General features: G+C 42.8%; 2 protein-coding genes across 4 annotated transcripts; one reads left to right on the top strand and one right to left on the bottom strand.

Moving 5' to 3' along the window:
- Nucleotides 1-181: 181 nt before the first annotated feature.
- Nucleotides 182-5372, bottom strand: spata2l (spermatogenesis associated 2-like). 3 transcript variants are annotated; one of them, XM_038705201.1, is made up of 4 exons: nucleotides 5230-5372; nucleotides 3056-3427; nucleotides 2455-2748; nucleotides 182-1588 (listed from the first exon to the last, which is right to left on the bottom strand). In XM_038705201.1, exons 1-4 carry the CDS (start codon nucleotides 5260-5262, stop codon nucleotides 560-562), a joined length of 1728 nt encoding a protein of 575 aa, XP_038561129.1. In that variant the 5' UTR covers nucleotides 5263-5372; the 3' UTR covers nucleotides 182-559. The 3 variants fall into 3 exon arrangements, with proteins under 3 accessions (XP_038561129.1, XP_038561130.1, XP_038561131.1); XM_038705202.1 differs by lacking the exon at nucleotides 5230-5372 and adding an exon at nucleotides 5090-5110; XM_038705203.1 differs by lacking the exon at nucleotides 5230-5372 and adding an exon at nucleotides 4676-4694.
- A 421-nt stretch (nucleotides 5373-5793) lies between these two features.
- si:dkey-238o13.4 (uncharacterized protein LOC560780 homolog) lies at nucleotides 5794-11863 on the top strand. The gene is made up of 6 exons (XM_038707190.1): nucleotides 5794-5969; nucleotides 7327-7434; nucleotides 8032-8171; nucleotides 8488-8584; nucleotides 9173-9297; nucleotides 10555-11863. Exons 1-6 carry the CDS (start codon nucleotides 5885-5887, stop codon nucleotides 10729-10731), a joined length of 732 nt encoding a protein of 243 aa, XP_038563118.1. The 5' UTR covers nucleotides 5794-5884; the 3' UTR covers nucleotides 10732-11863.
- Nucleotides 11864-12689: the final 826 nt, after the last annotated feature.

The following is a 12689-nucleotide window of genomic DNA, read 5'->3' as shown; positions in this document are numbered from 1 at the left end:
TTTGTGTGAAACTGCATCAGTTCATCTAGGTACACTTGTAGCGTTTGATGGAACTCAGCAGTAGGTTGGCCCAAATGTCTTGGAGAACTCCCCACAGTATTTCTGTGGGTTTAGGCAGCCTCGGTTACTTCTTACATATCAAACGTATCTAGAACTCCTCATAAAACAGCTGACACAGACATGTGGCTTATTGATGCTTTTTATTCCAGTCTGTATGCAGGCAACAAATACAGATGAAAACAGACTTCCTTGTGCTTCACACTGAATTACATTTAAGAGGCCCAAGAGCACAAACTGTAATCACAACTTTAAGTATCAACAATATGCAATATTTGAAAAATGTTGATAATGGTACAAATGTTGGTAAATTACTTATAGAATGACTGGGTAATGAGTCTCAGAAAGAGGACCAAAGTAGAAATATTGAAGCATACTTAATACTGCACTTCAGTGTGACAAGGCAACATTTGAATTTGTTATGTATTATACTTGATTTCACACATTTAAGGCACTGTCATTTTGCTAGTTGTGCCTCATTAATGCAATACTTAAATACGCTTCACACAGAGGACGACTGGTCAAAAGTTTGGCCGCAGGTGCAAACAACAGGACTTTTGTACCAACAATACCTACAATACTCATTTCCACAATATCTGCACAAAACCAGAGGCTTTCTGTGGCATGCCGTCCCACAGGAGCACACTCCCAGTGTCTTGATCTCGTGGTAAATTTGGCAAAATTCTAACCCTCTGCAGGAACCAGAGTGGAAGACACTGCAGCTGAGACACACGGCCTGAGGGTCCAGCTCAGCGAGGTTGCAGCAGTCATGGTAGGTGATTGGATGAAGAGATGAAATTACTGACTTAGTGTTCGAGTTATCATACAGAGCTAAGGAGGACATTGCTGCGCTGCTGCTGCTGAGAGTTGGCGATGCACTCATGCCACTCGCACTGGGGCTTCCACCCGGGGGTGACACTGCTCTCAATTCTTCCATCTCTTCCGTTGTATTGTCAGGGTATACCACGGTGTGGCTTTCCCTGCAGCATTGCTGAAGCAAGGCACAGGTGATATTGTGCAAGGTGTTGCATTGAATACAGAGGTTCTGAGAAGGATGAGGAGATTGGAGACAGCTGCAATAGTTGTAGTCTTCAGCCTCGCCCTCGCAAAGCCCCTTAGCTGCTACCTGCAGACTGCGTGACTGCGAGTCCGCTTTGTCAAACCTCGACTCCTCACAGGGACGTCTGTCTTGCCTCATGCTGGCTGAGGAGCTCCTGGTAGTGTCTGATTTCAGTGGCGATGTCTTGGTAAGACGGCATTTGAATGTAGAGACACAGACGTCCTCTCTGGGGGACAGGGAGGTGCATGAGGAGGACAAGGACGTCACGCCGTTGCTGAGTGTTTTTGCAGGGAGGGATGCGGTGCTTTGAGTCACCCAGGTCAACGAGCGGGGACTCTCGTCGTCATTGACAACCTGCCTTTGCCGCCCATTAACCTGATCATCTGTGTACAGATCAACCTCCACTTCCCCAAACGGCTCCGGCAGAGGCTGGCTCACTTCCAGCGTCTTCTTGGTGTTGTCCAGGGCGACCTGTTGAGATGCATGGGACAATTAATCCTCTACAGTTTAAATGTACTTTCTGTTAACTAGGATTGGATCTTGGTGATGCTGTGTTCAGTGCGTTCGGCCGTTCTCAAACAGTCTGGGGTAATCTGAGGTGGTGTAGGGCTGAGTGGCAAACCGATTTTTAAATTTTAAATTAAAAAGACAAATAAATGATTAGCATAGCTACTCAGCAAATAAGACTCGCCGGTCTGGATGGAAATGTATGCGGTGCCAAACAGTATGCGGGATTTGTAATAGACAATACATTCCTAAAGCCTACCGGATAAAAGATCCCCTCTAAAAAGGGTTTGAGAGAGACAACGCTTACCTGTGAGTGACACTACAACAGCCAACGTGGCTTATATCAATTCTTCCATGAAATTCAGTGACAAGGAATTGAGCTCTCTCTCTTTTCATGTGCCAATACTCATAAATCCACCTTAAAAACACAAGAGGCTCTATTCTGGCTTTGCCCCTCTGTGTGGTATTTTGGTGCCCGGGGAGGAAATGCCCAACAATAATAGAATAATACTTAAAATGTAAATAAACAATTTTAATGAATCACGTTTACCTTGCCAAAACAGTGCAAAGGCTGTCATATGTTAAGGTATGATGTAAGTCCAATTAAGTCGTGCCGCTCCGCACCGTGCAGACAACAAAAATGATTTCCTGGTCTTTCCATTTGTTAAGCTGCTGCTGTCATGTTTCTTTAGGATCTCCCCTAGAATTAAAAGTCTGTCTGGCAGCACAGCATGAGTTGACTGACTGACCGGTTGGGTTAAATAAGTTAATCACAAGGTGGGGCTGCAAAAGTGGAAAGCTTCCCATCTCCAAATGCCAGGCAGACATACCTGTAGGCTGTTTCCTTTCTGCCGCTCCCTCACCAAATTCAGCTCCCACTGGGCCTCACCAAAGTGCTTCCCCAGAGCCGTAAGAAGGAGGCAACACTCACAGCGGGCCAGGAAGAATGCACACGCGAGGCAGAGGAGGTCGCGCACAGAGTCAGGACTGACTCTGGGCGACTGGAGCCGAAGCTGCTCGTGCAGAGACGAGCTGGACTGGTATCCTAGCAGGCCGAACAGTTTCTCAATCTGTGGCATCGACAGCACCGGTTTGATATAGTGGGTAAATATACCGGAGTACATCTGGAACACAAAAAATTAATTAAAAATGGGGAAATGTACAAGGTTTCCACCAATATCATATTTTAAGTCCAGTGATTTTGTCCTGAACGGTCATGCCAAAAAATAAAACTAGTATTGAATCCTGGATTTTATTCTTGTCAGGGTGGAAAAAACCTTTTAATTAAAATTTAATTTCATGATAATAATAATAATAATAAATAAATGACATTCATGGTGTGTGTGATACTTTAAGAAGAAACTCAGAAGTAAACTGATTTCTTAACACAAACACCGACATTTAATTATTTCAGCTGGTTTTTCAGCCAACCTTGACTACTTTGTACTCCTCCCTCCAAGGCCCGAGGTAGAGGTTCAGGGCCACTTGCTCCAGGACCTCAAAAGCTTTAGCCAGGCCTTGCAGCCCCCCTCTGGCTCGGACTCGCGAAGCGCTGGCTGCTGCTGTTGATGCTGCTGTTGCTGCTTTGAGCGACTCCTCCATCACCCTCAGTGGATCCAGACCAAGGCAGTGTGTCTCCTGAGCATCTCCGTCCCTCAGTAGCTCCTCCACCTGCTTCCATAGCTCCTCATCGCTACATGCTAGGTTGGAGCCTCGTCCCACAATTTGCTGCTCCAAACTGTGATCGTAGGCGCTCACTAGATCTCTGGCTCTCTGCGTAGAGATGCTCATCTCTTCATTCAGCTGAGAAGGGGGACAAACAGGACACTGAAATGAAGGCTGAAACTTGTTCACTTGTTCTCTCCCGATCATAAATGCACCATATTACAGAACTGTACAGAATTTATATTTAACAAACACTGATCTAATAAATTATTAGTTGCAAGGTTTCCCCTCTTGGAAGGATCAGATTTTTCTTAAATGAAAAGCAAGACGGCGTTCAGTAGGAGACTTGTAAGTAAATTGTATTTTGACCAGTTTCCAACAACCACAAGAGAAATACAGTTTACCTAAACCTAAATGTAACAAATACACATGCTCCATAATCGCTTAAATCCAACTCAAAGGGTGGTTTCGGCATTGTTAAACCTGGGCCCTATTTTCACATATTTTGGAGTTGAAATGACTAGTAGGTACAAAAAGGTTTGGGATCAGTGCAGAAGATGGCTTCAGCCTGCAGCTGCAAACCGGCTGCAACACATTCCTTCGGGGCATTTGCGCCTGTCTTCCACAAAAAGTGCTGATTAACTTAATGTCAATGCATAAAGAAGCAGCAGGCATTGTTTAACTACATCACTGACAAACAGCCAACCACCTTCAGAACAGCAGTGGGTTAGATGACTTGTCATGTACTCTCTCCACTTTGAAACAATCAGGGCTGCTCTAAAGGAGGTTCGTACCAATAACTGTCACTCTTTTCATCATTTTCTTCTTAATTTACGCACTTATCCTCAGAGTTTCAGTTCGTTCAGCTTGTCCACTAACGTTACAGTGTGGGTTCACCATGTTCTCTGCTCTGTTGGTTGGAGGCTGACTGTGCAAACTTAATAAACACTAAAATAAAAATACACATGGGGTAAAAAGAATCTGCAATTGGTGTCGTGAGTGCAACACAAGCTGAGGGAAGTATGGACACAACAAATATTAAATATTACAACCTTTTGCTGCCTGTCATGTTACAAACTACGTTAGCTATTATTATTTGTTGCGAGCGTAAGCACATTTATAACCGAAAGTGAAACTTGTGACAGGCCTAAGTGAAAGAAAAAAGTAACGTAAGTGTAACGTTACCGATGACTTGATGTACTTTAAGCACACTACGTGTACAACGCCGCCGTTGTAACATTAACTTGTTCAGCGTTAAAAGTTTTACATTTAACGTTATTTAACATCAGCCGGAGAAAAGTCAATATTCGTCTGCAGCCCAGTCTGACGTTAGCATTAGCTTAACCTATTTCCACACTGACTAGCTATTTTGCTAGGTTAACTTACCCGTTACTGCTTTAGGTTTTTATGGCGAGAACTTCACACCAAATCGCTTATAATTAAGTGCAAATTTAAAAGTATTTTACTTAATTCATCGAAGAGTTTGTCATCAAACACCACTCCAAACGTTTTTCTTAAACCCGGTTTACATACAATCTACCAACCAACGAAAAGTCAACTTTCAGAATTGGGCCAGACTGCTCTCCACCACCAAACAACGCGTTAAATATATGGGCAAGGAGCCAGGAAGTAACATCATATCTCCTCAGAAAAGTACAGATTTCCTATGAAGAAGAATTTCATGTTGTTTTGGACATACGCCGAGTTATAGGACGACTGTCGTTGATTTAGAGACACGTTGTGGTTCGGGTTTTTGAAGGCGTCTTTTGCCGATACGCAAGGCAATATTAAATTACTTACACTTATGAATGACAATCTCAATTCAAGAAAAAAGTGTCGAAGCTAAGCTAACCTCGTAACTAACTTAACGTTACAGCTGAAAGTTTGATCCAAATATAACGTTAAGCCTTGGTTGGCCCACGAGAGACACACCAACTCACCTGTGTCTGGAAGTTATTCAGATTTTTTGTCATTAAATCATGTAAAACATTTCCGGCTACAAAGTAGTCGCCGCGCAGCTGTGATTGTCGTGGTTAAAGTAAACATTGTCACGTGGCACGGGTTTTCCCAGACGGGTGCGCGTGGTTGTGGTATCAGGGCGGGCCGGGGAAGAGGAGTTCTGCTGTGGACTTTGAACTCAAAATGCTGGATCAAAACGACATTGAAAACGAAATAAAGAGATAACAGACTGAAACTAGATTTTACGTAATTTATCGATAAAAATGACCAGTTTAACTTACCCAGCTTATATTGTCAAAAACGTATCATCCACTAGATGGCAGCATTATCTATTTTAAGGGCCCTACTTCGACAGCCTACATGAACTGAATTCTTTTCATTAACGTCAATCTGCGAGTAAACTCGCGCGCACACGCACACACACAGTCCTGTGGTGAAGACAGTGGGGAGCCTCTTTTGCTGACCTGCGGGCGTGGCTTGAGTGACACCGGTAGAAGGGCGGAACTGTGGCCCCTGAATTTATTTTAAAGCATCATGGGTTGGTCCTGATGCTCTGCACAACTCAGCAACTTCACTTCCAGCGGACTCAGAGTGTCATCCTCCGCCCTCCAGCAGGCCCGTGCAACTGCAGCCAGCATGTCAAACTCAGACAGAGTTGTGTTAGCTCTAGGAGGAGCGGGGACAGTGGGCTCTGGGATAGTTAAAGCACTGCTGGACAAAGGTAAGCTGCTCAGGGGCCACAAGGAGACACAAAGAAACCACTTCTCTTCTGCTAGGAGGAGATATAAGAAATATTCTCAGCATATTCTTTGGAGCAGAGGACGATATTACATTTTCTATTTTAAGTCTGAAATCCTAATTAATTTGGAGACGATCTAAACAGTTTTGTCTCCATCTCGCAGGTTTTCGCAGGGGGAATTCCATCATGATTAACGGCTGAGAATTTTTATGAGTACTTTATGAGCATTAAATGTCTGGCTTTTAATCCGATGTTGATGGCGCGTCTGCGTGCGTAAATGTCAATTAGCGGGTTTATCTCCAAGCGCAAGCATTTTACTGAGAGATCAAACAATCAAGTATTTGGCCAAAATCGTTGTGCAGCACTGTGCTGTACATTCAAGGGTGGGTAGTTGGATTCCTGCGAGTCAAGCCAGAAAACATTCAAGGCGCGTCAGAATTGGTTTTGGCTGTGCGCACAATGATCCATCAAGTGTTCACAATACTCACATGCCCTAACTTACTGTGGGCATGAACCCGACAATCACTATTGAACATAGTGTGATATGATATAAAATATATATTGGCAGGGGTAAAGGTTGTTCACACCCATATAAATTTAATTTAATTTAACCCAGATCGTGAAAAATTGAATTGAAAAAATTCACAGGGAAACTGATGAGATTTTGTATAATATAGAATGTGTGCGCGGTGCAGTCAAAAATGCTTCTTGGATTTTATTTGTTTTTCAACGACATTGACATTTTCATACAGTATGGACAACATGATTTACATTCGGCTACATGTGAAAATTGATAATGTAGGTTTAACGGTTACTATCTGCGCTTTAATTATGTGAGTTTATGATCACTAGTGGATACTTCCTGTCATTATCCTTTTATAAACTTTATGTTCTATGGTTGTAGTTGGGTGTAATTTCGGTTTTGGTTCATCTTCACCCCACTTTAGAGGCTGTTTCAGTCCCAAAGATGAAATGTATTTGGGTTAGTTATTGTGCTCTGCTGCCTCTGCATCCTGCATGAACCAGTGAAAGAGACCTGCAGGACGCTGTGATGAGAGTACACTGGTTTTAGATTTACATTGCATGTCCGGACCCTTGCTGTTTGCCCTGAGCAGAAAGTTCCCATCTGCTCTTCTGTCACATTTATCCCTCTGATGACCTTGATAAACAGATTAGGACAATGCAGGCCTATTAGTGAATGTTTTTATGTGAGAGGGATTAGACCCACTGTATGTGTTAAATGTGCTGTTGTCTGTCTGCACTATGGATTAATGTAGTATCTGCTGTGCATGTGTGTGCGCGTGTGTGTGTGCGCGCGTGTGTGTGTGTGTGTGTGCAGGTTTCAAAGTCGCAGTGATCTCCAGGGACAGCAGCCGGCTGGAGAGACTCCAATCATTTGTCTCTCCCAACACAAAGGAAAACCTTACCACTATAGTGGGGAATGTGGGTACGTTGAGTTACACATCCTTTCATTCATCTAGATAGCTGTCTGTCATCCCTCTATCGTCTCTCCCGTGGGTGAACAAGTGGGGACTGTTTTCTCTTCCCCACAGCCCCTCTCTGTGAGTCAGGCTGATGTCATGTCATCCAATTTGTATACAGTGGGAATTTGCATCTCACTGAGAGCTGCCCATGTAAACTTGTAATGCATATGGCAACATACAGCATGTGCATTGTAAATAATCTCTAGCAGCCCCAAGAGGCTGCAAAGTTTATTGTATTACACCAATAACATTTCATCCTCAGTTCCTCCTCTGCACTCCACCATAAGTAATAGTTTTCGGGGGGGGGGGGGGGGGGTTATTCTTGCATAGCATGAAAGGACTACAGCTTGCATTTTGTTGTACACCCCTGTGTTGCATAATGATAGATAAATCAACTTTGAACTGGAAGAAATAAAAATGTTACAGCTTTATCAGTAAAGTACAAGTACAAGCATACGAGTCTAAAGTCACAGATATTGATCTAAAATGCCTGAAGGACGTTCTCAGCTGGACCACCGTGTGGACGCCTTTTCTCTCCTGAATCCTTCTCTCTGTTCCAGGGTCAGAGGAGGGAGCAGAGAAGGCAAAGCAGGCCCTGCTGAAGGCGGTGGGTAAGGTGACAGACGTTGTCTCCTCTTTGGGCTTCAGTTGGTGGCAGGGAGGACCACCACACACCCAGTCTCTCAAAGACCTACACTGGGTGAGCACACACCAGACATCAGCTGGACGGATAAATCAGACTGCCAGTGGTTCTGATTAAATATTATTATATTTTCTTTGTATTCCAGTAAGGATATATACTATTATAATATATAACTATTATTACTGGTAATAGTAATACTAGTGGCAGTAATGGTAGTTGGAAGAGTAGTTTAAATAGTAAGCTTTTCCTGGTTATCAGCGGAGAGTTCTCCTATAATATCATGTCTGAATGTTGTTGCAGAGGTTTTTCCTCAATACAATAATTTTGATTCTTGTCTGATTTGTTTCATATTTCATTCCCATCACCCCTCTAGGTAATTGAGACATTACTTTTCAGCACATTTGTGTCATGGAAGGCCTTCTTCCCCTTGGTGAGGGACGACTCCAACTGTACCTACACCTTCATAACAGGTGACTCCTTAAGCCATTTATTCCTACGAGCGCTAGAGACACACCGAGAGAAGTGAACTGAAGTGAACTGCGGTTTGGTTTTTACAGAAGCCAGAAGAACACAAAGGCTCATGCATAATAAGCAGGAAATATGATTGTTAAAGCTGCGTTAGAGACGGACAGCAAAATTATTTTCGACATATCTCATAAAGTCAGTGTGGCAAACACGTTATCAAACAGACACAGAGCAGCAGTGAACTTTGTTTCTGGCCACCATGTCCAACTTTTGTACAGTATTGTACAGTGTATCTGAGCATTTTCATGGAAATTGCTTTCAGGTGTCAGGTGATCTGTCTTTATTATAAGAAATATTGATTACTACAGCTTTAACTTAAATGAGCATATAAAAGTCTGTAACAATGTATGTTGTTATGTTCAGTAAAACCAAAACAATCCATGATTTTTTCATAATCAAAGTACAGATGATTCCTTTCATTTGTGTGTTGTGGTCTATAGTCACCTCAACCACAACTCTCTAAAATAATCAGATGGTCTAAAATGAGTGTGCTAGTGTGTGTTTATATAATTTTCTGCCCTCTGCTGCCACAGGTGGAGCAGGTGAGAAGTTGCTGATGCCTGGTACGGGCTTCCTGACAATAGGAGCTGCTAGCACCCTGGCCTTCTGTCAGGTACTGCGAGGGGAGTACCCTGAGGTTCCCTGCAAACTCAACCAGGTGAGACTTAAATGGGATTACACAACGAGACTTCAATTGACAAAGCACCAAAGCCTCAGACCTGTTCATGTATTTAGTTCTCACCAGATTATCAAAGAAATCCTTCAGTTTTCTGTCAAGATCCTGTCATTTTCCCCACAGTGCAGCCAGAGGCTTTAAAGAGGAAAATCAGTTCTCTTTTTCACATAATGCAAGTTGTAAAGGATTTCTTATCTGTTCTGTAAATTACATCCTTCACGGTTCCACTTCGACCTTTCATTCTCAACGTTGTTGTGCACACAGAATTCCTGTGCCTTTGAGTTTTACCTCTGAATAAAGTGGTTTAGATAGTCTGGATAAAGTGTTGGTTTGATTACAACCTGTCTGATGGTCTGACTACTCATGTCATGTTGAAAAATATATTTTATAGATATCACTGTGTCCCCACATTTTAGCAGTTAATTTGGTGCTATACGTCAGACTGGCATGTCATCAAGTCCCTAAGGCCACGCCCCCTTTAGGGGGAAAGAATCTGCTTTCACATAACGAGAATAACAAGAAAATGTAGAAAAGCTGTTGTATAGCAGGTTGTAAAACATGTAAATATACAAATCCAGATCTGATTTTAGGCATATAAGATTCCCGAACATTCACTTTCTGTGTGGTAAATAGCAAAATGACAAGGTGACAGTTACTAATGACAATAGCTGGCCGGAGTGGGAGTACAGTCATACATATAGCAGCATCCAGCTAATTCTCAACCTAGCATAGCTCAAACAGTTGGCAATTTACAAACAACACTTAGCCTAACAATACCTGGTAATTCAATGAAATATATAGATAGCTGTCCAGATAAGTAATATCTTACCATTGTGCTGGGTCGTTGATCCACTTGGACAGGAGCATGACAGCTGACCGATCTGATCAACCTTAATTTATTAAGGTAACGCAAACGCTCAGGTTCAGGCAAGGTCGCAAAATAATTATTAGACATAAAACAAAGGTTTGGTTAAACTAACTAACCTGTATCTGCTGGGATGATGTGTTGCAAGCGATGAAAACTACGAAAGTGACTCAAGTTACAATAAACCTGAACGCTTTAAGTTTAAACAGCTTGTGCGAACATCACAGTTAAAACCTTTTCTGTGCAGAGGTCAGACTTACACAGTGACAGTCAGCAGATGACCTGATAAACTTTCCCGCCTCTCTAACCTTCTCTTGTATGTATCCCATCCCCTCTCTATATCTCTGTCTTCCTTTGTTGAATGGTTGTGGCAGGTGAAGATTGACACAGGTGTAGCCACTCCAGAGCGCATGGCACCTGGTTACCTGAACCACTTGGACCTGGGCGAGGCTGTCGCCACCCTTGTGGAACGACGAAAAACTTCCCACACTGTCTTCACCATCAACTGCCCCGCAGACTTAAAAACTGTCCTTCTGGAGAGGAACCTTTAGACCTGGAAACCCTTCCTCCAGCCCTGCCTTGTTGTCACAGGGACATATCTACACTTCTTCTGTTCCTAATGTTAATGAACTCTCCAGAAACACAGTGTCTTTGGTTCGTCGGTTTTCTTCTCCCATAACTCCGAACCCCATCCATGCACAACTGTATGTGAATTGTCTGTTGATTCCACTAACACTGTATATTCTGCTGCCTGTTCTCAGATTGATAGCAACTGGCTTCTCTGCATGTGCTGTTGTGTGATATATATGGGGGAAAAAAACGCACAGGGTTTGAAATACTCGCTCACTTCTCATTGCTGCCTGCTTCTGTACAAACGTTATCGCACACACAGTTCTGTTCTGTCTTACATCGTGGGAAGGCATAATACCCAAAATAACCTCTGCGATTTCAACAATTTAACAACTGGTCAAAAAAGAGTAGGGTGGTTGGTTGTAGATTATCTGATCGTATGTATCTATAAATCTGGAATTAAAGGTACCCTGTGGAGCAATGGAGTAGTGTCTTGATAAGCGAATCCCCATTTTGGTCTTTATTAGCACTATGGAGGCACATGCGAGCATTGTGCTGTTCCACCGATTGACAGTTAGTAGCCAAAAAACTTACCAATGTGTGAGCAAAATGCAAAGAGGAAGCTAGCATAATATGCTGTATATAAATTATGTAGGTTTTTAAGACTTTGACAAAAATCGACGTGAAGTGTTTAATGTCGTTGAAAGCACTGAATGTAAGTTTAACTGTGTTTACAAGGCAACTCCATAGGGTATCTTTAACATCTTGATATAAAGTGCACATGGTTGAAGAGTGGGGGCTATATAGCTCTTACACGACCAATGACCTGAAATGTTAAGGACTTAGAGATACTGGAGATGATTAGATGTTAGATGATTTAAGCACTTTGTATGATGCACACGTACCCCTTACAGATGGAAACCATGGCTTTGAATAGTAAGACTCATTGGTATGGCATGAAGAACAAACCGCCTGAACCTGACTGATTATGGATGCACAGCATGGCTTGGCCCATTTTAACCTCTTTGTAGAGCTTTGATTAGGTAAAAATGGAAGCTTCAATATCCAATGTTTTGCATTCAAATGCCAATAAAGGACATATGTTCTACATTATTGATCCTGTGTGTTCATTGCAGTATTTTTGTCTGAAAACTGTCTTTTTAGTATTGTTAAGGACACTTTATAGGGGACATTGCAGCACTGTAACTAAATTAATGCAATTAACTGAGCAAGTAGGTTGATCTTCGGGCGGGGCGGGTTTGATATATTTATATCCCCCTTGCGTGACTCTCTGTCCCCGATAGACCCATTTATCTTCCACCCGTTATTTGGGGCAGCATGTCCCTTAGATAAACTGAACACAAGTTTAGAGGCCACGGCGGACTGCAGTATCAGGTCAAAGGGGGCATTGTTGTCTTGTATCCCAGCCTGTTAACACATGCATGTTACCACAACAAGAACGCCATGCAAAAAAAGATGCCTGTACTTTGGAAGAGGATAGTAAGACAAGAACTGGACAAGAACGCAGAGTGGGGAAAACAAGAGTAATAGTAGTTGGGGGGTGAGGGGGCGGTGTGTCTTCTTGTTTTGAAATTGTCGGCTGACAGCTCAATTAGGCCAAATTATAATTAAACTGCAAGGGAGAACCCACTGGGCCCCACTTTCTCTTCCTCTTCATCTAATCCTCTTTCTCTCGGAAACAGTCATACGCGTCCACACAAACGACCATGTTCACCCTCTGACAATGACTCATCTCATTCTGATAAGAATAATAAACTGCCTTTTGTTTAGGATAGAACGAGGGGCCACGGTCATCTAAAGGAGACTCGACAGACTGAGGATCACTCACAAAGGATATGTGAGTGAACAGATCAAATGAAACGAGAGAAGGTTGGGGGAACCGTTGCTGTATGAAGAAGAGAGAGTATGAGGAGTTGTA

This window comes from Micropterus salmoides, unplaced genomic scaffold (genome assembly GCF_014851395.1).
Source record: "Micropterus salmoides isolate LMB-PRFRI ecotype aquatic unplaced genomic scaffold, ASM1485139v1 Ms_hic_scaffold_8, whole genome shotgun sequence".
Classification (NCBI taxonomy): Eukaryota; Metazoa; Chordata; class Actinopteri; order Centrarchiformes; family Centrarchidae; genus Micropterus; species Micropterus salmoides.
The sequence above is the reverse complement of the archived record's forward strand: the minus strand, read 5'-3'. Positions and strand labels throughout refer to the sequence as shown.